At 34.5% G+C, this 26,704-nt stretch overlaps 1 protein-coding gene across 1 annotated transcript; it reads right to left on the bottom strand.

Moving 5' to 3' along the window:
* Positions 1-2,001: 2,001 nt before the first annotated feature.
* LOC106070468 (fibropellin-1) lies at positions 2,002-26,355 on the bottom strand. The gene is made up of 19 exons (XM_056007053.1): positions 26,199-26,355; positions 25,491-25,688; positions 20,525-20,623; positions 19,370-19,489; positions 17,906-18,025; positions 17,480-17,605; positions 16,031-16,150; positions 15,509-15,619; positions 14,388-14,519; positions 13,197-13,325; positions 11,907-12,020; positions 11,094-11,204; positions 10,552-10,665; positions 8,304-8,414; positions 7,023-7,142; positions 5,642-5,761; positions 4,108-4,233; positions 3,070-3,211; positions 2,002-2,174 (listed from the first exon to the last, which is right to left on the bottom strand). The coding sequence occupies exons 1-19, from the start codon at positions 26,236-26,238 to the stop codon at positions 2,090-2,092; spliced, it is 2,238 nt and encodes a 745-aa protein (XP_055863028.1). The 5' UTR covers positions 26,239-26,355; the 3' UTR covers positions 2,002-2,089.
* Positions 26,356-26,704: the final 349 nt, after the last annotated feature.

Genomic DNA, 26,704 nt, shown 5'->3' with positions numbered 1-26,704 from the left:
AGGATTTCCCGTGGGGGATGTAGGCCAGTCCGTTTATAAATACCTCCTATAGGAATGTGACATTGTTGAAATGTATTACTTATCTTATATGATACCGACGTTACTTCAAAAAAGAAGATGATTACGTCCTACGCGTCACTTCTATAAAACAAATAAGAACATATGAAACTAAAATGTTATTTAACCTTGGTTAGGCCAATAATAGAATATGCATCCTCTGTTTGGACCCCCACAACTCAAGAAAACATGGTTATGCCAATAAAAGAATAAGAAACTGGAACAGAGACAAAAAAGAGCAGTGAGATTCATATCAAACGAATAATCACATTTGACTAGAATTGGCCTAACACCTTCATTACAATCCCTAAATTTAGAAAGCTTTCATGACAGAAGATTTAAAAGTACAGTAGCAATTATACATACAACACTGAAACATTATCTCAAATACAAAAGCAAAATCTAATAAAATACTGGGAAAGACACAAAGATAAAGGCACATTCCTCGTTCCATATGCTAGGACAAATTTGTACAAATGCTCCTTCTTCCCTAGTGCTATTAGAGCATGGAATGCAATGGGTTGCCTGAGCTAGCCTATTTTATAAGATACGATATAATGACTTAGATCCTCCCGCACGTACATTACATACAAAGACCGCATCACAAAGGAGGAGATTGTCAAAGAAAATAATTAAATAAAACTCAAATTTTTATGGCATATCACAAGATCTTCAGGGCTCGCAGAGAGACCTTCCTTTAGGGAACAGTACCAGGAAAAAAAGGCAGACAGGAAGCGATGGAAAGACAACATCGAAGTATAAACGGTCCTGTCGTTGAAAGAGATTATAGTCAAGGCATAATAACAGAGAGAAATGGAGAACGACGGTCTACAGATCATGTGTGATGCCCCAAAGGTTTTACTGAATAAGGGACAGGTGAAGGTGATGTTGGCAATGCTAGATATATGGTAGACTTGTATGCAGTACGTTAATTATTTAATGTTTGATAATTCTTCAGCTGGGTCACTACCTTTTATATTTGGATATATTTTGTTTAACAACTCTAGTAGATAGTAGAGGTATTTTATCATCCTCTTCCAATATTTATTACCCATGATGCATGTGAGTCTTGGAAAATATGTACCACAGTTGTGTCCATGTTAGAGGAGAGTTTTAACTAACCCTGTGATTGAATCTTCACAAATGAAAGATTTAGATGATTGTGTGATTGAATCTCTCTGAACATCTTTGTGACTTTGTTATTCATATTTTTTTTCAGACACTTCTATTAAATAAGCTTTATCTGTTAAGTACCGTACATAGAAGTACCACGAGATTTTATTTTATCACAGTTTGTTTTTATGTTTGATTTGTGATGGCTATCTGCATCTAGCATCTGTTATGTAAGGTGGTCTACATCTTGTATCTATCAGGTGAAATGGACTACATCTAGTATCTGCTATATAAGCTGGTCTACATCTTGTATCTATCAGGTGAAATGGACTACATATAGTATCTGCTATATAAGGTGGTCTACATCTTGTATCTATCAGGTGAAATGGACTACATCTAGTATCTGCTATATAAGGTGGTCTACATCATGTATCTGCTATGTAAAGTTGAACTATCTTGAACTACATCTTGTGTCTGATGATGAGCTAATTCATGAGTTTAATATAGAATCAAATTCTAAAGAGAAAAATGTGACAACTCTTTCCTTAGTGTTTCCAGATAATAAATAGTTTAATTGTAAATGTTTCCAGATAATAAATAGTTTAATTGTAAATGTTTCCAGATAATAAACTTTTTAATTGTAAAACTATATTTAAGCTAAATATTAAGTATATTTGTTTTCTAATCTCTTCTGCTTGAACTGATTGAAAAATGCATTCTATGTGCTAACATGATGGTATAGGAAACAAAATCTGCAAAGGTTCTGAAGATGAATGTAAGTTCTGGTAGAAAATAAGACCTTCTTGAATAATAAAAGTTTGAAGACATTCAGAAATGGATAAAATTGTAAAATTTTGACTTTTATTTGTTGTTAAATATTGATTTTCTAAACATTTCATAAATGAATCCTGGATTGACTTTAAGGGTAGTAGTTATCTTGGCAAGTCTGTGTGGCTTGTAACATTTGTTCGTCAGTCAGACAGGACGTGGTGTAAATGTTGTACCTAGGGGAAAGAAACATTTAAAACAGTTTCTTGACTAATTCAACTAGTGACCTAAACTAGCTACAACTAGTGACCTAAACTAGCTACAACTAGTGACCTAAACTAGCAACAACTAGTGATCTAAACTAGCTACAACTAGTGACCTAAACTAGCTACAACTAGTGACCTAAACTAGCTACAACTAGTGACCTAAACTAGCTACAACTATAGTGACCTAAACTAGCTACAACTAGTGACCTAAACTAGCTACAACTATAGTGACCTAAACTAGCTACAACTATAGTGACCTAAACTAGCTACAACTAGTGACCTAAACTAGCTACACATTATGCTTGACTAATTCAACTAGTGACCTAAACTAGCTACAACTAGTGACCTAAACTAGCTACACATTATGCTTGACTAATTCAACTAGTGATCTTTAATAAGTATTCTAGGTTAGCTTATTTCTTCATTAGCGAAAATACAAAATCAAATTTATTTCACGTTTTGTTAGGTCTGGTAAAATTATAAAGTAACACCCAAAAATAGATAATATTTGAATCTTATTTCATTTTGTGTGTGTGTGATAAAGAACACATATGAAGTTAAAAATTCATTCCCACAATGCAATGATTTAAAAAAACAACGCACATCTGCTAACTATTATTTTAGCATTCAGAGCCATTTAGCATTTAAAATGCTATTTTTATATTGTTGAATAAGTAGATAATCATTGGTATGCAGCTATTACTGTCTTCAATATCTTAACAAACTTAAGACTAGGAAATTCAGTTGTCCTTCTTGTTTAATATATTCACATAAAAATAGAGATGGTAAGTACAGGCCAGTATGTCCAATCTATTCGTAAGGGTACTTTACACTAGTGTCTTGCAAATCTAATGGAAGGACTCACCTAGAATTGGGGCAGATCTCAACTCGTTGAAGAAGCCCTTGTCTACACACATAGGCATGCTTTGGTGAGGTGACGTCAGGGAAGACCAACATCTGATATCTTTCACCTCTGCCTAAGTTAGGGTCACATGGGATAGTGCAGTCTGTCGACCAATTAGAAATAAAATACTGATCAATCAGCAGGTATTGCGTAAATGGGTTCACAACACTCTTGTCTTTATACAAATTCGGATTTAAACCTTTCTCAAATCCATATAGCTCTCATGAGGCCTAGACCAAAAAAGTTTTTTTTTTATTCGGTAACAAAAAAAATAAGTTGTATTTAAAAAAATCGATAGATGATAATTGTAATTATTTCTTGTAAATCTTTGCAAACGTTCTTCGAGATGATAATTGTAATTATTTCTTGTAAATCTTTGCAAACGTTCTTCGAGATGATAATTGTAATTATTTCTTGTAAATCTTTGTAAACGTTCATCGAGATGATAATTGTAATTATTTCTTGTAAATCTTTGCAAACGTTCTTCTATTGACAGTCCAGCTAATGATTTTATAGGGCATGTGGGCTGGAAATTCATGTCTGCGCCAAATGTTGAAGAACCTCTGTTTATTTATTCAGCTTTTTTACTGAATACAAAGAAACACCTGAGTCAAGTGCCATGATGCCATTGTTAAAAAAAAAGACAAAACAAAATTTAATTTTAAGATGATTATAATTTGAACAGTTCTAAGTCAAACCAGTGCTTTCGCTGTGTGACCAATTAGGTAGTATTTTTTCCCAAAGATATAAGTAAACTGTCAAATTTCTAAAATCACTAGAGCCGTTTTCGAAATACCTGTACAACTTCCAGTTTTACACTGCCAGCCATAAAGAGGTTGCAAGCTATTATTGTAAAAAAAAAAAGGGGATTTTGAAAACTAAAAGCTATTTTGTAACCTTTCTCATGTAAAAGTTTTACCTACATTTCAAAATACCCTAAAACATATCATCTCCACTTCTGGCTCTATAAAGTAAAACTAGAGCTGATGATTTCCTTACCTGATATAGTCTCACAAAGTGCACCAGTAAAGCCTGAAGGGCATGCACAAGACTTCACAGTAGAATCTATGGAGAACACTTCAGCGACTTTACATTCACCTCCATTCTGACAGCCACCACAATCATCTAAAATAGATGGGGAAAAATCATAGTCATCTATAAAAAAAGACAGTTTCCAAAAATTAGAAGATTTATTAAGAATAAAAAATATAATTACAAAACAAGATTTCAGCTTTTTTTTTGTTTTACGCATTTAGGATGTTCCTTCTGATTTGAAGATTATTTATTACATCCTAGTCCAAACCTCAAGATGGAATGCAGGGGATGGCAGCAGGCAGGGTTTGAACCCTGGACCATCAAGATCACAATACAGCACAAATATCTTCTTCTTATCTTATATAATACATAAACGTAAATGGACATTCCGATGGTCTAGAGGCTAGTTTCGCTTGGTGCGTTATCGCTAGGCGGTGGTGTCGAATCCAGTGTCACAGGTTCGAGCCTCGGTCGGCGCATGCCCTTATTTTCGTAGCATTTTAATTCACTACTTTCTCTCTTAAAAACTTGGTCCCTGGTGCTGTTATTCATTTATGTTTAATATATGCTTATATAATACAGACGTTACTTCAAAAAAGAAGATGATACCACATGACCAGATAACCATTTTGAATTAGAAGAGGCTGTTATACCATAAAGTCAAATAAAGTCAAAAATAATAAGTCCTACATGGATCTCAGCATTTATTTCTTATAAGTCTGATCTAAATCTATTATAATGAAAATGAAGCAGGAGCCAATGCATCAGCATCCAATTTTCTAAAAAGTTTGTAAATAGAGATTAAAGCAATTTTGCAGCCTTTTCTAAATATTACTTTTATTATCAAATGATTAAATATCAGTTTGGTCTTAATTTATCAAATAGACCTAAATATCAAAATTGTGATTACTATAAATATTTAAATTTATTCAAGACTTAATGCCATTAAATTAAGCAAAGTCTAATTTTAATATAACAATAATGGTAAATTCATAGATTCTGAAGATTAAGGATGATGATTTGCCTCTGCCAGCTTGTGAAGCACACTGACTTTCAGAAAGCACTCTGCTTACTATGGAGTTGGTCAATCTGTCAAGGAGTATTCTGGCAAGGATTCTCCCTGCCACTGATGGTAATTGGTGCAGTCTGATTTGACACCTTTTTTGTACAGGGATATGAAGGTGGTGATATTGTGAAAAAAAACACACCCAAATTTAAAGAATCCCCTAAATGTCAGATTAAATAAAGTACAAAATTAATTACAAAAAAACTATTTAAACTGATTGTCTAATACAAGTGTTAGATTAATAAACATATTTTAAAAGACTTTCAACTTTCTCAAGATAGTCTTACAGAAGCCCCCCCCCCCCCCCTTTGTAAATCAAGACTTTCAACTTACCAAAGATAGTCTCACAATAGCCCCTAGTAAATCTAAACTTTCAACTTTATCCCTAATGGTCTCACAGAAGCCCCAATTAAATCAAGACATTCAACTTACCCAGGATAGTCTCACAGTATGTGCCAGTAAATCCAGACTTACAACTACAATCAACTCCATTAGGTGTGTCCACACAGGTGCCACCATTCTCACATTGAACCAAACTGTTGTTACATGTCCCTAAATGGAAGTGTCTAGAGATAAATAGTGTCATAAATGTCCAACAAAATGCAAAAATAAAAAAAAGCTTAAAATATTTCTAACAGAGTTCTGTTTTTAATTTATGTCATTAATTAAGTGCCAAGAATAGCATCACAGGAATAACTAAGATTCTTTAAATATGGTGTCATGCATCAACAAGATTGTGGCATACAGTACACATCAAAGACAAGAAAACTCAGTCAAAATCCACACTATCCAAGTCTTGAAATGAAAGATTGAAAGTAAAAGGGCTTCTGCATATATTCTTCGGAAAACAGACATATGGTGAAGTCCAAAACTTAACTGCTAGTCACTTCTAGGGCATAGTGAACATAAAAACAACAACTGAAGAACACATTTTTTGTGGTACAATGCTATAAGAAAACTCAGTCAAAATCCACACTATCCAAGTCTTGAAATGAAAGATTGAAAGTAAAAGGGCTTCTGCATATATTCTTCGGAAAACAGACATATGATGAAGTCCAAAACTTAACTGCTAGTCACTTCTAGGGCATAGTGAACATAAAAACAACAACTGAAGAACACATTTTTTGTGGTACAATGCTATAAGATAAAGACCTAAATCTCTACAGGTCTGGGAAACCAATAAATCTCGACCTGTATGGTGACATTTATGCACAACGCAAAACAGCATTGTTTCTGTCCAGGGCATTTGCAAGTGAGATTTGAGCCTCTCAAGGCCTCACTCAAATGGAGTTTGATAATGAAAGACTGTATTTCACTTTCGAGCCTTTGGGGCCCTAGAGGATGATCAAAACTGAAAATGCCAGATCACTTTATGGGTGGTCTTGAAAAATCATCTTGATAGAAAGCTGGATAAAGATACCAGACCACAAAAAAAAGAGGTTTTGCTAAAGCAAATTGCTGTTACCCCACAACTACTTAGTATCATTTAAGACATTATGCACCGGCCATTATGGGAACAAAAGAACTAGATTGATCCTCCCTCTGAAAAGAGTAGGTCAAGTAAGTATTAATTTGCCTAAATAAGCCATATATGTTACACAAGAAGTCATATATCTTACTAATGGAGGCATATATCAAACCAATCAACTATATATCAAAACAAGGTACAGGAAGCTTCTGCCCCAGAATTGGCTTCATTAGTAAACCCAGATTCTGCACCAAACCAAAACCAGTGACTCATTTGGGCGCATCCATTGTCTTCCGAGACAGAAGGAGCCATATACAGGAAGCTACCGTACATAAAAATACTAACTGATCTCTCCACAAGTAGGTCCTGTCCAGCCAAAAGGACAACTGCACAGATAGCCTTGGTCAGTATCAGAACATTCACCACCATTCTGACAAGGATAGTTGTTCAGTCCGCAATTGTCTCCTGAAATAGGAAAACCCAACTGAATTAAGATTGTCATAAGAAAATTATAAACTCTCACACTCAAGTCTAATAATGTATGTTACCTTCATACTTGTAACTATAGCAACATAGCAACTGTTTCTTTTCAAAAAGCCAGAAGCATTAGTTCATTTGTTATTTACCTAAGTACCTTTTGTATTGAATATGCTCAATGAACGAATTCAATGCATTAAGTCGAGTAAATACATCAATGTAAAGGTTCAATATAAAAGTTCACAATTAATAACATATTTTATTTTCATCTCTTCAGAAAACTTCTCAAATCAAATGTTATTTTAAAGTAAAAGATTCAGAGTCTTTATCTAGTCTACTAGTCCCTTGTGACCCACTGACCAGTTACTACCATGCCACATACAGAAGCAGAGAGATGCAGAGTCAACCCTGGCTAATGGTTGACAGAAGTAGTTGTGGGAAGCGCGGTCGAGGGGCCAAGTGCGCTTGAACTTGGCTTGGCTACCTAGAAGGGGGCTCGAGGTTCGACACCCGACTCGGGCAGAGTTGTGTTTACTGAGCGCCTAAAGGCAGCACGGAAAACCAACTCCTAGATACCCCCTCCCCCCACAAATGAGCTTGGACCAAAAGCGCTCTGAGCATGCTGTAAGCATGAAAGTAGCGCTATATAAAAGCTATAATAGTAATCAATTATAATGGATAAAACTGACCATCGTATTGTCATTTACTTATTATTATTTATCTTATAAAGAAGTTTATTTCAAACAATATTAGAATTAGAAATAGATATACAAAAAATATTGTCTTCTAGTGTTCATTACAGAAGGAAAGATGTCAGCCATTTTAGATTGAAGTATTTTTGGGTCAATGAAGAAGTCAAGCTGTTTAAAGATAAGCCGTTCTGTTTAAAGATAAGCCATTCTGTTTAAAGATAAGCCGTTCTGTTTAAAGATAAACCGTTCTGTTTAAAGATAAGCCGTTCTGTTGAAAGATAAGCCGTTCTGTTGAAAGATAAGCCGTTCTGTTGAAAGATAAGCCATTCTGTTGAAAGATAAGCCGTTCTGTTTAAAGATAAGCCGTTCTGCTAAAGATAAGCTGTTCTGTTTAAAGATAAGCCGTTCTGTTTAAAGATAAGCCACTCTAAGTGGATAAATGGCTACTAATACTTACGTCGCTCACAGTAGTCTCCCTGGGTACCAACTGGACAATCACAAACAGCCTTATTGTTTAGTACGCTGCACACACCACCATTCATACAATGTAGTGAGCTGCAATCCACTTCTATATAGAGGGAAAAAAAAAGACTAGTACATAAAGCCATAAATTAAACTATACTAAATCTGTTAAATATTCATTAATTTCTTTTTACAGCGAGGCACGGTGGCTGAGTGGTAAAGTGCTTGGCTTCTGAACCGGAAGTCTGTGGTTCAAATCCTGGTGAAGACTAACATTTTTAATTTTAGGAACTTAAGGGTTGCCTCTGAGTCCACCCAGTTCTTATGGGTACCTGACATTAGTAGAGGAAAACGTTGGCCACAGAAACAGATGACCTTTACATCATCTGCCCTAAAAACACATGCTCCAAAATGGGAACTTTTACTTTTCTTTTTTTAAATAGCAGCATGCAAACTAGATGGCTTGGTCTAATACACCAAAATGCAGGATTTTGACACGCCTCCAATGCTATAAATTATAGAATTAAAAGATTTATGTCCATTTCTGAAATTTAAAAGCCAGATGAATGCTAAAGGTATGCTAGATGTAGGCCTGATACAAGACAGATGAATGTTATATTTTTACTAGATGTAGGACTGTTGTAAAGCCAGAATATGAACATTACAACTTAGGCTGCAATAAATTCACAAAATAATGAAAACAAAGTTTTAAAAAATGGATGTTATCAATCTTTCCCATGCTCCAAATAAAAAAAAATATTACTCCATGACTATCTCACTGGTGGTACACCTCTATTACATCAATATTACAAAGTAAAGAAAAGTAAAGTTCCCCTTTCAGACCTTGTGGCCTATAGGGCAGATGATCATCTGTTTCTGTGGCCTACGGTTAACTAGGGTGTCATGTGGCCAGCACAACGACCAACCGCCTTTACTTTTCCCCAACAAATGTCAGGTACCCATTAGAGCTGGGTGGACTCAGAGGCGCCCGAAGATCCCGAAATTAAAAATCCCAGTGTTCACAAGGATTCGAACCCCGGTCTCCGGTTCGGAAGCCAAGCGCTTTACCGCTCAGCCACCGCACCTCCACACCAATATTAAAGTGGTCTTTTATTCTGATAAAGAATAAGAAGATATCAGTTGCTCTATAGCACCAAAGAACTAGATGCATGTTTTGTCTAGCATAATGTTTATTTTCATTTCAAGTTGTTCAAAACATCAATATGACTCGCTATTGAATCCTATATTGTACTAATATTTACAAAGATATAAAAGGGAATAAGCTTTACATTTAATTTCACACAAAAGCATAGTTTGATTTGATCCCTCAACCCTGAAAGACAATCTTATATTATCTCGTTATCTTATCAGTTACAGATGTTACTTCAAAAACAAAGATAATTATGTCCTATGTGCATCCATGAGCTAATCTAGTAGAGCATGTTAAGTAGAGACTTAAACTCTGCTAAGTCAATTGTATTCCAGGCTGATTTAGGCACAGTTTGAATTATCCAAAACTAAAATATAAATATTATTCCATATGCTAGGACAAATTTTTACAAATGCTCCTTCTTCCCTAGTGCCATTAGAGCATGGAATGGCTTGCCTGAATCCACTAGGAGAATCAATGACTTAGCAGACAAGTCAATGATTAACATGCATGACTAGATTGACACATGAAATGCATAAGACATATTTATCTTCTCTTTTGAACTACCATCTGTAAAGCTTATAATCTCCCTTTAACTATTAAACATTAGGGGGAAGTGTGTAAGCAGCATCAAAATGCTCATAGACACATATCTATATATACATATATCTTAAGTCATAATCTTATACAAGACAGATTAATGTAGGACTGTTGTAAGCCAGAATATAAACATTACAACTTCAGTTGTAATAAATTCACAAAATAATGAAAACATAGTTTAAAAAATTGATGTTATCAATCTTTCCCATGATCCAAATACATATGTCTTAAGTCATAATCTGTTTTGAGTTTTTAGAAGCATTTACATTGTTCATTTCAATCATTTTGGAAATTTAAGAAATGAGGATTATTACTACTAAACCTCCTGTAGGGCAGCAGAGAGGGTCCAATTCAGGAACATAATGATGACAGTCCAAAGAGCATATCACATGACCAGGCAGCTAACCATTATTATAATTAAGTTAAGGATTATAATATTAAGTACACTTGTGTAGTTTATGTTCAAACTTTAGATGTAACTCAAGAAACTTACTAATCTCACAGAAATCTCCAGTGTACCCTGTTGGACATACACAAGTCAACTGTCCTTGGCTACCAAGATTGCATGTTCCATTATTAAGACAAGTAACTAAACCGCATGGGTCAGCTGAAAAAAACAACAAAAAACTTAACATTTTCTCTATTTGACTGGTAACTAAAGACTGGGTAATTATTGTAGTTGTATTTATTACATTTAAAGTTAATTACAATCATTAATATATTGATAACTGAGTTTATAGAACAATAATTCAAACTTTGATAAGTACTAATGCTTTAAAAATATTTTATTTAATTACAGAACATATTATAGTTGATTTTAAGCACATCGGCACAATTTAGGCCATGTCGTGCCTGACATATTATAAAATCAACTGTTATGAACATAACAATAACAGAGTCGAAAACCATGTCCGCTAAGAATGGCTTTAATACACTGAATGACTACACAACATCGTGAACACATTCTTGCAGACGAGTTACAAGTAAACATAAGAACGACAACCGATAAAGCATAATGACTAGTTCTGAGCTTACATTGTTCACACTTGGCTCCAGTGAAACCACTAGGACAATCACATGTTGGACTGCCTCCATTCAGAACACAGCGACCACCATTCTGACAGGTGTAGCCAAGGCAGGCGGTTACTAAACAAATCAATGAAGAAGGATTAAAATTAGATTTAAAAAAAAATTCATCTACAATAATAACCCAATATCACAATGACATGTATAACCACTTGTCCGTTCTACAAAGAGTTAATAACTTATAGCACAAAGAAGTAACTATGTGTGTCATGGGAAAACTGTCTTGATGATGGGAGTAAGGCCTATTCCCACACATCATTTTTTTTTTTTTGGAAATTGATATTATACTTATTTTGTGTAAATATTGATTCCTTATACTTTTCACAAACTGTAGTGTAAAATATATCAATTGTCAAAGAAAGAATATGATTTTTTATCAAAAGTCAAATCCTTTTTGGCTTCTCATTATCTTGCCTTCAATAAATCAGTCAAATGTATAAAACCCCTAATAAGACTTTTTAAATCAATCAATGAAAAACCTGATATTTTAGTGCTTTTAAAAGCCAAATAAAATTGTATGGATTCTGAACAAATTTCCAATACTTTTCTCCATTTATTTGCTGATTTTTTAGATTTTATTACACTACCAAAAAAAAGAAAAATAAAACATTATATCCTTTTTTTTTTGCATCTGCAAAACTAAGAGAGAGTAATTAAAACTGAAGTGGTCAAGGCATGAAGAGTGGAAGTATACTTTCTTTCTTTTTGTCTAGATTTTATACCTTGAGTCCACTAAAGTCTCTTATTAGTCCTCATACTGACCTTGCTCACACCTGGGTCCTGTAAAGCCATCTGGACACTGGCAAGTCAAGTAGCCACTGGAGTAAGCACACTGACCACCATTTTGACAGTTGGTGTAGCAGCAAGGGTTCAAAGCTTTAAGAAATATGGTCAATCATTTTATTTCTATAACAAGATTTATCCAATATCTTTCAGACCCTCTTTTATACAAAAAAAGCAGATCAATTGCGTATACAAATGTTAATCTAATTTTCTTTTTTACTTGGACATTCTACACTGTATCAAGAAATTAGTCATTGGTTTTCCTGACTGATACAGACTATCAGTTTCATATGCCTAAGGAACATGGACAAAATAAACTATTTGAGTTTGGATATGGAAAACTTATTTTTTGAATCCCTGTGTGTATCTAAATATATTATAAAAGCTATGACGTTATTATTTATAAATTATGTCCTAGTGTAACACATATTATTTGTTAGTTTAATTTTTAATGTTCTGCATATGAGTGTGTTATGTCAGGAGCATGATTGAGTCTCTTGTGAAAATGTATTCTAAGCCTTTCATGAGTTCTACTTGAGTTCAGAGCTTATCTGCAAATATCACAGCAAATAGTAACTTGTAATAACGGGGGTAAGAGTTAAGTAGAATTGAAGCAAAAAGTTTATTCTTGATAACACAAGGTAGTCTATGTCATCTCTCAGTGTACAGATTTTGTTGACGGGTAGGATTGGCACTGTTTGCCTATTCTGTAGCATTACTATATTATCCCTACCCTAATATGTATTCTTCAAATACAAAACCAAAACCTAATAAAATACTCAGAAAGACACAAAGATAAAGGCACATTCCTAGTTCCATATGCTAGGACAAATTTTTACAAATGCTCCTTCTTCCCTAGTGCTATTAGAGCATGGAACGGGTTGCCTTAGCCAGCCAGGAAAACCAATGACTTAAATTCTGCCATGACTAGATTGACCTAGGAACACCCGTAGGTGTAATTCTCTTCTTTATTGAAGTCACGTCTATATTTTATAACATAAGTAAACTTCTATTGTTATGTCAAAATAATATGTCTGTTAGCATATAAAGGGAATTACAAATAACACTAACTGGTCTAAAGTAGCATATAGTAAAAGTAACATGAAATTGAACAATGTGTCAAGATAACCTAGAAAACATTACACTTTTTTTTCCTTGGCACAGTCTGCAAAAGAGCTCACAGCTCAGCAGCAATAAAGCTGGCTAGAAGAAGAAGAAGAAGAAGAAGAAGAAGAAGAAGAAGAAGAAGTCAAGATAACCTCAACTAACCTTGTTCACAGTACAGTCCTCCATATCCTTGGGGACAGAAGCAGGTTGGAGCGTTGTTGACCTGAATACAGCGTCCACCATTCTGACAAAGAATATTTGGGTTGCATGTGTCAGGTGGTGTAGCAGTACCTATGAAAACAAATTACCTTTATATAATCAACTTAAGACTTGAGCTACACTCAATAATATTTCTAAACACTAGCAGTCATTGAAAATCTCTTAGGCTTAGCCATTGGCATCTTGACAAGTTATACATTTTGTAGCCATGTTTAGCGAAATTTCAATTTACCAAAAGACTACATCAAAATTTTATCGTAATTAAGTAGGAATTTTAAAGTTATTAAAACCAAAAAAAAAATGTATCTTAAAATTTTATACCACAGTTTTAGCTTTACTATACAATAATAGAGCTAGAGAGGAGGATCCTAGCAATGGAATTGAGATGCTACAGAAGGATCCTAGGCATCACTTTCAAAGACAGCATCACAAACCAAGAGATTAGAGACAGGGTTACTGCAGCGATCGGACCCTATGATGACCTGCTATTGTAAAGAAATGCAAGCTTAAAATATATGGCCATATTACAAGATCCACTGGGCTCGCAAAGACCTTCCTTCAGGGAACAGTACCAGGAAAAAGAAGAAAAGGCAGACAGAAAGCGATGGGAGGACAACATAAAAGAATGGACCATTGATAGAGGTTTTAAACAAGGCAAAAGACAGGGAGGAATGTAGAAAGACGGTCAACAAGTCTTGCTTAGTGCCCCAACGATCCAACAGGCTAAGGGATAGGTAAAGGTAAATACAATAATATACATATAACAAGACTGGTGTTTTAACTAAAAGTTTTAAGACTTCTAGTAAAACCAACCAGAGTCTACCATCTAAATGAGTCTCCTTTTTCTTTAGGAATAATTATCCAGAACTAGTTAGTAACAATAAAAGACAACACAAACAACAAAAATATTATATCACCCGAGTAAAAAAAAATATTTTTTTTTATAGATATACATGTAAGATATATTTTACAGCTGGTTTAAGTTAGATTTTTTTTCAACATTTAGTGTTTGTTTTATACCTGATTTAGGATCATTTTTCGTTTGTTTAATGTATTTTTACCATTTTTCTTGTTAATGTTTTTTTCCCTCTTATTTTTACTGTTTCATGCAGTAATGACAGAAGACCATGATACCTGTTTGATCGCATGTGGCGCCAATGAATGGACTTGGACAGTAGCAGGTGGCCACACCATTGTTGGAGAGACATTTACCTCCATTCTTACAATTGACACCAGAGATGAGACATGGGTTAAAGTTAGGGTCCACTGAAATGAAACAATCAAATGTAAACTATGGGTTATAATTAGTTCAATGTCAAAAGGATTGATTTTAATTTTCCTAAGTAGATGTTGATTTCACACTATTTAAATAATCAAACAATAAAAAATGTGGGGAATAGTGCCCAAGTGGTAAAGCACTTGGCTTCCCAAATAATGGGTTCAAATCTCAGTGAAATCTGAGAATTTATGGATTTTTAGGATGCCCCTGAGTCCATCCAACTTTCATATTTGACACAAAGGCTAGACTTATCCTTGGCTTTGTGCCATCTGGTAGGTCTGAATGGTAGCGATTCATTAAAGGAAATTATTATAATAATTATTATTTATTACTATTACTTTTATTATTATTATTATCATTACTATTATTATTACTAATGGATACCTATAAATATAAAGGCAAAGTAAAGGTAGTCGGTAGTTTAACTGATCACAACAAGAAACCCTCGTTAAATGTCAACCATAGAAACAGGTGACCTTTCATCGTCTACAATTTAGATTGCAGGTCTGAAAGGAATACTATTTTTTGTTAACACTAAACTGGAGACAAACAAAAGTACTTAATTGACACAAGTTTTTAGTTTCTTTGTTAACTTTTCTATCTTGCTATTCACTAAGCTTCAAAAAGAAATACTTATTAACTCAAGGATTGATCATAAGCTACTTTTTCTAAAGCTTTCCCCAGTAAATTTTTCATAATGTTAGAAGCTGAGATAGCTGCAGTCTCTATTTACTAATAAATTTTTCTGGATCAAATTTGATGTTTATGGATATGCAATAAAAAGTCTAGCAATTTCAAAACACATTTACACCATTATAAAACTTCCAATATTTATTTTAGTCCTACAATGGTAGTATTTACACAGAACAGACTAGATCTAAATAAAGAAATCAGTTATCAATAAAATTTTACGAGCAATTGCACAAATCAAATAATTAAGTTTATTTATGAATATCCAACTAGATCTAGATACTACCTATCTCGCACTGGGATCCACTAGTTCCTAGAGGACATGTGCACATTCCTTGACCAGCAACGATGGAACAGACTCCTCCATTCTGACAATTGATAGGGGCACACACATTGACTGAATTGAATACATGATATAGGTCATTAAAATAACTCGAAAGTTGATATTAAACTTATGTTTCATTTTCATTTTAAAGAGTATTTGGCAATATTCAATGTGAAATTTCTAAACTCTTAATAAAATAAAGTTTTAAGTTAACTTGAGAGATCTATGCATGACTAAATGTTGTAAACAATCTTTGAACATTTCTGCAAATCTACAATTATAATTTTGTACTGCTTTATAAATAAACAATTAGGCAAAAAAAGTGAAAAAGGGAGATAAACTAACATTACATTTGGAAACTAAAAAGTTGAAAAAAAAAAGGTTGATTAACTTCCCCTTCTCTGTTAATAGATATGTTACATTATCAGTAGAGACAAAACAAAAAAAAACAACAACAAAATAGCTATAAGTCAAATTACAAACTTATTTCACAAGCTGTCCCAAGGAAGCCAAACTGACACTGGCACACTGGTTGGTTGGTTGTTGGGCTCAAAATACATGTGCCACCATTTTGACATGTTGGTGTGCACACTGGACCGCCGACTGGACAAAAAAAAAAAAGAAACGATTGGCTGATTAAGCATACCCAAAGAACACAGCAAAAGTAGGTTGATAGATGCAGCACATTTTAATGTGGATGCAATATATATTTATAAATATATCATTCAGAGATGCCTACATGCCAAAATGGAAATGTGTATTCTGTTAGACACCTTATTTATAGTTTGGTTATTTAGCGACGCACCATAGAAGACGCATATTGAACGGGACTAGTGACGTTTGGGATATGTTGGGTTAGAGACCGGAAAATCAGTTAGCGATAGAATCCTCCAGGGTAACGACGTGTTTAGTGACAGAGACTTCTACTGTGGCCTTTTATTAGAATAAATATATGTGAAGTTGTTCATCAGCGTTGGCTACATCTCTTCACTAGTTAAAACTGATGTGTTTGTTTGTCTGGATTGTTGATCAACTACACAGAATACACCCGAACAATTACACCCAAACGCTTGCAGAGTAATTGGTTGAAATTCAACAGTCATCCATAGTTGACTTCAAGACAGCCTGAACAAGCAACATCACAATTCCCAGACTTAAAAATGTGTATTTTGAGGGGTAAATGTGTACTTGTAGGCAACTCTGTATCATGACTATTAGATATGTACGACATTGAAAATACATGGCTATTTAAACTGTTAACTGTTTGGAATTGAAAGCTTATGATTTCAGCCAAGGGTTATGGTGATCATCATTATTCCAATGTATCAATCATATTTAAATTCAATGCCTAAGTAACAGCAGTAAGTCAACATTTGTCCAACCCTAAACCATCAGTCATTACACACTGAATGATCTTATGTAGTGTTTGTAGATGACTTTCAATACATTCAAATGATATATTGGTATTTAGCTAAAAGTAAAGAATATACAAATTCAGCAATAGATAACAATAATAATTATAGCTTTTATATAGTGCTACTTTCATGCTTATAGCATGCTCAGAGCACAGCACTATGTTCCAATCTCATTGGTGGACCAGTGGGAGGGGGGGGGATCTGCGAGAAGGTTTTCGCTGCCTTTAGGAGCTCAGTAAACTCTGCTCAAGTCGGGTATTGAACCTCAAGCCCGCTTCATCGATAGCCAAGCCAAGCCAAGTTTAAGCCCACTTAGCCTCTCGACCACCCTTCCCACAACAGTAGTTATGCCAATTTAATAGAACAGAAAATTATAGCAAAGGTGAAAGAAACAGCCAATAAGACAGAGTGAGAGAGACAGAAACAGCCAATAAGACAGTGAGAGAGACAGAAACAGCCAATTAGACAGAGTAAGATAGAAACAGACAATAAGACAGAGTAAGATAGAAAGACTTACCCTTGTTACAACCGAATCCATCAGAAGCAAGACTAAATCCAGTAGGACAATCACAAGTATAACCACCGGGAGTGTTATTGCAAATGTTACTGCACTTGGCTGTCTTGGCCGTACATTCGTTGACGTCTAGGGGAGATAGTGATATTTAACACCATGTACTTACAACTAATAATATTACATTTAATGTTACTATATTACATTCAGGTAACTATTTGCTGCTAAAATTTAACATTTAAAGGTGATATTTACATATTAACAATTTTCTACAATTCAATTATTAACATCTAAAAAAAGATCTAACCAAATTAAAAATTGCCTATTATCGTATCTTATAAATTACAGATGCTACTTCAAAAGAGAAGATAATTATATCCTATTGTGTGTAGAAGTCAATATATTTTTATATTATCCTTTTTCCTCACTGACCTACACAGTTTCCACTAGCATCCACTGAATATCCAGTAGGACATCCACATTGGAATCCGCCAGGTGTGTTGAGACATCCATTAGTGCAACCATCAGTTTTTAATGCACACTCATCATTATCTGAAAAAAAAAGAACATTTATCAACTCTGATTGTTTTCTGGAGATTGGGCTAAAGGCTAGTAAGTATCAGGTATCAGGACCAGGATGGCTGCCTGGTCTTGCGGTTTGCGCACTGGACTGTCGTTTGGATTTATCGATGGTCTCGGGTTCAAACCATGCCGGCTCCCATCCCACATCGTCCTGCAGGAGGTTTGGACTAGGAAGTAAACTATCTTCAACTCTGAAGGAACATCCGAAACATGTACAACATTAAACAAACAAAACAGTTGTTTAGCTATTGTACTTATTGTTTTTGTTGCTTATTTAATGTTTTATTTTTTTAAGGCTCATTACTGAGACCTATTATTTCATAGGAAGTGACTACAACTTCATGCAAGAGAAATATCCTAGTTAGATCACTGACTCATTTCTTCCGCGGCTTAATCACTGACTATATTTCTTCCAGTTAAATCATTGACTACATTTTTTTGAGTTAAACCACAGACTTTACTTCTTCCAATTAAATCACTGACTTAAATCTTCCTTTAAATCATTGACTATTTTCTTCCAGTTTAACCACTCACTTTATTTCTTCTGTTAAATCACTGACTCTAGATCTGCATCTTGAATTGTCACGCTGGTTACAGTACAATTTAGCATTTTTACTCTAGCAGCTTTAAACCTTTTCTTTTTACACATTTTTTTTTAAACTTTAAATCTAAATAAAGTTTTGAAATGTTGAACTTATTTTTATTTAATTGTATGTTAAAAACAGATGCATATCCTTCGCATCCATATTTGCAAAATTGGATGGTTTCGATGTATTTAAAAGTAGAGTTTCTTCCCAAGATCTTAGCAGATTAGAGCATAGCATCACATTCTCAGTTTCATTTACTTACACAAGACTACACAAGAAGGTAGTGTATAACTAAAAGGGGCTGTATTGGTAAGAGAAACGTAATAAATGTTTAACCAAAATATAAAGCCTATTTGTAGTCCTGTTCCTCCCTAAACCAAATCCATTGCTAGAGATTCATAGCAGCACTTCATTGTGTTCCTTGAAATTGATTTAAGCAAAGAGAGTGAACTCTGGCATCTAATTGTACGGACAATCTTTTGTCCACCGCAGTCTGAAACTTTTCTAACACCCAACTAAAATGGTTGCCCATTATTTTGGATTTCATCTGCAAAGTAAAGAACATGATTCTGTGTCATCTGGCTTATTATTGTTATTTATTTTCCAGTATCATTTAATATGCGAGATATTTTTCAAAGCCATCTTTTTTTCTAGATTCAAATAATTATTAAAAAAAAATATTGTTACAAGCTTGGTTGAGTTAGTAGATAGATCAAGAAATATTTACCAACACAGGTGCCAGTGGGGGAGAGAGTGTAACCAGGAATACAGCTACAGGTGAATGAGCCAGCTGTGTTGGTACAAATCTGTTCACAGTTGTCAGTGTTAGCTGAGCATTCATCAATATCTAAAAAGGTTATTAGAAAAGCATTAAACATCTCTACATCAAACAAAAAAAAAAAATTAATATCAGTACATCAAAAATATTTGGAACATCACTACATTACAAAGATGTTTGAACATCACTACATAACTAACTAATGTGAACATCTCTAGAATAAACATCATTGTAATATAACAGTTAGGCTAGTGGTTCGCAAACTTTTTTGACACTTAGACACCTTGACTTGTTTGCCTGTTTTTGGTAGACTTCCTGTTTCGCTAATATTGCATTTTGCTAAACCATCAACTATATAAAGCAGTGTTTTGCTGACCATCCAGTAGTGACCATGTTTTTTGTTTGGTGTAATGCACAAATTGTAAGACAAATTTCCATACGGACAATAAAGATTATTATTATTATTATTATTATCTATGGCAGGTCCAGATACTGTAAGAAGCTAGAAAATCATTTATAAATCATCCTCTTTGTGATGTCAAAGCTAGGATTTTGTTCACTGTGTTTCTAATCTAAACTTTATTGTTGAGTGCTTGAAAAAATTTAAAATCTGTATCTATTGCATCAGGGTGGCGGCATCTAGAGCATATAGATAGTTTCATAGTGTCATTGCTTAAGACTTTGTTGCCTAAATGGCCCATCCATTGTATGTTCAGCAAATAAAGAAATGAAGCAGAAATGTAAATAATCAACACTACACTGTCTACATTTCCTTTTAGAGTTGGCCATGCTTAATATCAGTTACCAGCAGACAAAATAATTCTTTTTAAAGAAATTATTAAAATTAAAAATAACATTTGTGTTAAAATAATAATAATAATAAAAGGTTCTAATCATGTGAGTGATTGAGGTTATTTCATTTGTAGGAAATCAAAATTAAGGTAACAGCCTGCATAAATGAGATCCACTATCGTAGACCCCCTTTACATCTCAATCTTGTAGATCTCTTGGAAATTCGAGTAGACACGTGAGGGTCTATAAAGACCACTTTGGGAATCACTGAGATGCTGAGCACCGTCTAATGATAAAAACATGATGACCTACCTGTACTACAATCAGCCCCACCGTAGCCAGTATTGCAGATACACTTTTTATTTGCAGCGTCACAAGTTCCAGTGGATGAACATGGTACAGGACAGATAGCTGAACACAAGAGAATATTTACATTAGAGAAAGAGAAAGAAGGAAAGATATACAAGCAAGAGACACTGGGAAAAGATGGATGGATAAAGAAACATTGATATAGAGAGACAGTATGAGAGAGAGAAGCTAAAACAGAATGGACAAAAAAAAAGAACAAAATTAAGAGTCAGAGATTAAAAAATGAAAAAAAAAAAAAAGATTGAATAAGGGATAGACATGAAGAGATAGAGAATAAAATGGCAATAAAATGTCTATAGCTGTAAATAGCAAGTTGTGAGACAAAGACCCACAAGAAAAGTCCTCACAAAAGACAGGCAAAAACAGCAAAAAGAAAACAGCTTTGCATCCATTTATCCTTCCCAGTGGCGCTACAGCCCTGGCCTGCTTTAGGAAATCTCTCCATTCTGATCTATCCTGGGCTTTACATCTCCATGCCCAGACTTTTAGCTGTTGTAGATCTGCCTCTGCTTTATCAAACCACTGTACTTTTGGTCTACCTTTTGTTTTTTGCCGGTGGACAATCTTTGCTCCTCTGTTCTGTGGCATTCTTTCAAGATGACTTGTCTAACATAATCTGTTTCCTTTTATTTCCATCACTTTGGAGGGGTCTTCATATAGCTGGTATATTTCCTGGTTGGTGCGAATCCTCCATCCGGTTTCCTCATGTATGACACCATACATTTTTCTGAGGATTTTTCTTTCCCAAGTATCTAGCAGATTTTCTGTGTTTTTTGTCAGCATCCAGGTTTCACTTGCATATGTGACTACAGGTCTGATGATGGTTTTGTAAATGGTTTTCTTTGTCATTTTAGATATAAGTTTGCATTTAAGTATGTGTTACTTATACTTAGAAAGCTCTATTTCCTGCCGTTGGTCTTGCCTTTACTTCTGCCATTAGGTCATTGTTGGAATGTATTATGCTTCCTAAATATTTAAACATTTCCATGTTTTCAAACTTTTTCTTCTAAATTTTTTGTATATATTTGTTCTTCTGCCTGATTTTCTCTTGTCATTTTAACATACTTGGTTTTGTTGTCATTTATTTCAAATCCTGCTGGTCGAGATGCTTCTTCCAGTTGTGTGAAATCTCTAGCAATGTCAGAGGTTTCTTTACCCAAAAAGGCAATGTCATCTGCATATGCAAGATATTGTAGAGGTTGGCTGTATTTTGTTCCTTTTGGATGGGGACCTATGTTTTCTCTTCTGAAGTAGTTAGTCATTGTTCCCCTTGTGTTTATTTATATACTCCTTATTACTTTTTCTAGAGTCAGATCCTCGTTTAATCCTAAATTCATGTGAATGTTCTCCCTGTATTATGACTTTACTTTTTGAGTTGTTTAATGTCATATGTATAAGTCTTGTCTGTTGGGTATTCCAAAATCCTGTAGTGTTTGATATGGATATTTCTTTTTGCTGCCATAAGCCATTGTATAGTATATGTAGAGTTGATGTACTGGTATACTGTAATCATACCATTTCTCAAGTATACATCATAGGCTGAAAATGTGATCGGTTGTGGATCTATTAGGTCTGAAACCACATTGGTAGTCACAAAGGATTTCTTCTGCATACTTTCCAAGTCTCTTAGTAATAAGCTTAGTTAGTATCTTGTACCTTACAATCAAAAAAGAGATTCCTCTGTAATTACAACACTTTAGTTTGGATCCTTTTTTTGTGTATTGGGGTTGTAAGTGCTGTTTCCCATTCTGTTGGTATTACTTCTTCTTCCCAAACTCTTAATATCAGTCGGTGTATTAGGGAATGTAAGTCTTTTCCTTCATATTTAATCAGTTCTGCTGTAATCTGATCCTCTCCTGTCGCTTTGTTCTTCATTGTTCTAATTATTTCTAAAAATTCATTCAGTATTGGGGGTGTTTACTAGGTGATCGGTCCTCCCTGGCGCAGTTCATATTCTCCATTGTCTCCATCATCAGTTGAATTGAATATTCAGCCCATCTCTCAATTACTCTGCTGTTTTCTGCGATGAGCTCACCATATCTGTTCACACATCTAGCTTGAAATCCATTCTTTTCATATTTAATTTTCCTGTAAATTCCTCGCACATCGCCCTCTTTTGAAAAGTCTTCACTGTGTGTTATCTTGGATTTTTCCTATTCCCGTTTTTTCTAACAACTTTCTTGCTTCATTGTATAGCTGTCTGGTTTTTCTGGTCTCTCTCTGTATCATTATTATCCGAGCATTGTTTTTCTCTTCTATAACATGTCTGCATTCGTCATCATACCATCCAATTCTCCTGTTCTTCTGCTTAAATCTGACTACCTCTTCTGCTGCTCTTTTAATATGTTTTATTTTCTACCCAAGGCCATTTATGTTAAGGTTGTCATTGTCCTTTTCCAATGTTGTTAAATGTGTATAGAGTGCAACTCTATAAGTTTCTGCCTCAAGTGGGTTTTTGGTAAGTTTGTGACTAAATCTAGAAGCTTTTTACTATTAGATATCAATCTCTTTGTCCCTCTGTCATAGTCTATGATCTAGAACAAATATAGATCTACTTAAGTTACAGGTCACTAGAGTCTAGATCTAGAACATCTAATACTAGAAAAATCTAGATTTACATCTAGAATTAGTATTTCTATATGGTCTATACTATTATAAAGTAACTGTCAAGTGTCCCTTACAAAGAAAAAATTAAAATAGCATTAATTAACTTTGATTTAAAGCTGTAGCTTCAATGTCTTTAACTAAATTTAACTAAACTATGGACACATAAACTTATTATGACTTATATAAGGATCTATAATGAGCAAAACTATAATGACATATGATCATCATAATGATTTCACAGTGATGATCTATAAGTATTATATAACTAGATCTCAGTGGCGTAGCTAAGGTGGGGGGGAGGGAGAATTTGAAAATCCCCCTGGGCCCCCAAATGACTGGGTTTTTTTTTACATTAAATATAAATATTATGAAAATGCAGGGGCCCCCAAAGAGGTCAGGCCCTTTGCTTTTGTCCTCCAAATGATGGAAAATTCCTAGCTACGCCCCTGGATCTAGACTAGATCTATCATGTATTATAAGTTATAACATGATATATTTTATAAGTAAGATTATTTATAAGATATATCTATCTCTAGAATGAGTAGAATGTCTTGCTCGTGAAGTTGCTCTAGACTAGATCTATGAAAACTCAGAAATCGTAGGAAAAAAAGCTATAAAATTAGATCTAAATTAAATTTATAAGGGTAACCTTAAGTTTGAGTTTTTCAAAGTTTTTGAGTTTAGGCACATCGGCACAATTTAGGCCAAGTCCATGTCGTGCCCGTAATGATGACGGTAATCCTGGTCCTGAATCACTCTGACTCTCCCTTTCCTTTACAATTACTGAATTACATAACAACTATGATTATGAACTAAACAAGGGCTAAAGTCAAGGGTAGCCTCTAAACTCTAAGCATGCATTAAAAAATTCATAGATCTAGAAATTCTAGCAGATCTACATAATATAGAGATATATGACTAATATGATATCTAGATCTAGACCTATCTAACTCTAAGTATTAAGTAAATTAGTAAATTGTATCTGTCCCAAAAGCAGAACTAGATCTATATCCAGATCTTTATGTGATCTTTCCTTACAGAAGATCTCGAATTCAAGGGGCCTGATCAAGAAAATGTTCATCGGTTGTCACTGTTTATAGATCTAAATCGACTGTAAAGCCAAGGCCGAATATAAATCAAATCTAGACATCCAGATCTAAATCTAGATTTCTATAGACTTAAAATAAAAATTCTCAACAAAACAACTGATTTTATCCTTACTATTTATGGGGTAGGTGGGGGAGGGGGGGGGGGGGAGGGAGGGGGGCGGGGTATAAATATCTAATAATAGATCTAGAACTTACAACAAGATAAAGAAAATATAGGTTAGGGTTATGGTATCAATTATCAATGCTATGTAAGGCAGAAATGTTTCGAACTAAATTATCGTCCGTCGCAGCATAATTTATCCTTTTATAAGTCGGGAGATTGAGAGGCTCATATTCTTCTTATTATTTTTTTAAATTTTGGCTTCATAGACGCACAGTTTTTCTTTTTTTAAAGCCCTGAATACGTTGTGTCTGTAGCCTATATTTTCTTATAGTTAGTTACAATCCGAACTGTCAAATTAAGAATTCTGCTCTCTGGGGGATTCGGGGCAAAATGTTTATATTCCTTTTTCGATTTCGATTTTTAGTGCGTCTGTCGTGCTATACCATAGGGGCCCAACCAGTGAGCTTTGGTGATAGATCATATGGACATATAGGAGAGGGGGCATCTGGGAGAAAGCTACATAGGCTATCGACCACACTTTCAAGTAATTTCTTGGTCAAACATTTTCCAATTAGACTAGACAGAGTATTCAAACATGCATTAGACTCAATTTAATGTAAAATTTGGGTTTGTCAAGGCCTTACTGAATAAGATCAGTCACTAGAGAGGCATATGCTGCTGAGAAAACTGCCCATTGAAAGAAACAGCCACAACTCGATATCGCCAGCTATGGCTCTTTTGTTTTCGAGAAACACAAACAATCTGTTACGTATCATTGGAGACGAAGGCTAGACTTCATTGTCGTCTGGTAGGTCTGAATGGTAGCGATTCATTAAAGTGAATTATTATAATAATTATTATTTATTACTATTACTTTTATTATTCTCATCACTATTAGGGCCTATTATAACTATTATTTTAGTGCTCATTTGTATTAAAATTGTGTATAAAAGTAGGGTTAGGGACTATGGAATACTGTGGATGCTAGAGCGTGAGACTTAGACCTAGCCACCATTTACCACAACGTATGACACACTCACACAGACCCAAGGGACGCTTCCGCCCTCACCCCAATTGTATTTAGACTTACGGCATACATAAGTGGAGGGGTAGTCACAAATGTTGAGATCTGGCCTAAAGATAAGCCCACTCGGACAGTCGAACTGAACCCAGGCACCAAAGTTACACTTGTAGAAAATGCTGCAACTCAGGCTGTCCGGTGAATGGTAGTCAGTGCCATCAGGGTAGAGCGGGCAGTAGGTCTTAGTCGGTGATGCGTGAATCTGGCCTGTATAGGAAACATTAAAAAAAAGTGAATATATTTTTTATAATTTAGACCTATGTCGTATAGTTGCTATAAATAAATGATTTTATTCAATGTTTCCCAAACTGTGTTTCGCGGAACACTAGGGTTCTGAATAGGTGTTCCTGAACTACTGGAATAATTAACTAGTAGGCCACCAAGTGAATTAATCTCTTTAAAAAAAAAAAGCAAAGTGTTTCGTTAAATACTCGTAATGTGCAAATTGTTCCGTTAAGGAAAAAGTTTGGGAAACATTGTTTTTAAACTAAACTTTACAACACTATTTTTTTTTTTACCAGTAGGCCTACCATAAAATAACTGGCCCTAAATATATCTTATTGCTAAAGAACATTACATTTGTGTTTCAATAGTCGTATGGCGTATTTCCTCTAATTTACTTTAGGCAACAACTGTTTTAGCTGATCACATGATCCTAAAACTTAAAAATGTAGTTAAATGTGCGCTAGACCTAGATTCTATGTTGAAACAACTCACCTACAGCTGCCAGGAAGACAATAAAGGTTAGAGGATGCATAGCGAGTGGAGTTGTAAGGATGAACAACCAATCTATCGAGTGCTTTGTGGTCTATATGAAAGTACATGTAATGACTCCGCCCATTGTGAAGTACACCCTGCCAGAGACTGATACAGATTCAGTATTGTTATTGGACATATTCAGACACAAAACATCGAAACTTGTCGCAAGTCGACAAATCTGGGGCTGAGTATCGATGCAAAGACGAATTTGTTTATTTAGAAGGAAGGTGTGTGTTTATTTAGGTTTATTTAGAGTACAGAAAAAGTGTTCGATTTGTTAACTGTTATAGATTTAAAAGGACTCGTTGCTTTGTTGAAAGGTCTAGTTAACAAACATGAAGAGAACGAAATGTGAACAAATGTCTGTCTAGGTTTTCATATCGCAGTGTGTCTGTGTTGTTTTCAGCATATCATTTCTTTTCTAACATCACGAACAAAGCAAAAAAAGCAAACTTTTTCTTTCT

Source organism: Biomphalaria glabrata, chromosome 12, assembly GCF_947242115.1.
Source record: "Biomphalaria glabrata chromosome 12, xgBioGlab47.1, whole genome shotgun sequence".
In the NCBI taxonomy this organism is placed as follows: domain Eukaryota; kingdom Metazoa; phylum Mollusca; class Gastropoda; family Planorbidae; genus Biomphalaria; species Biomphalaria glabrata.
The sequence above is the reverse complement of the archived record's forward strand: the minus strand, read 5'-3'. Positions and strand labels throughout refer to the sequence as shown.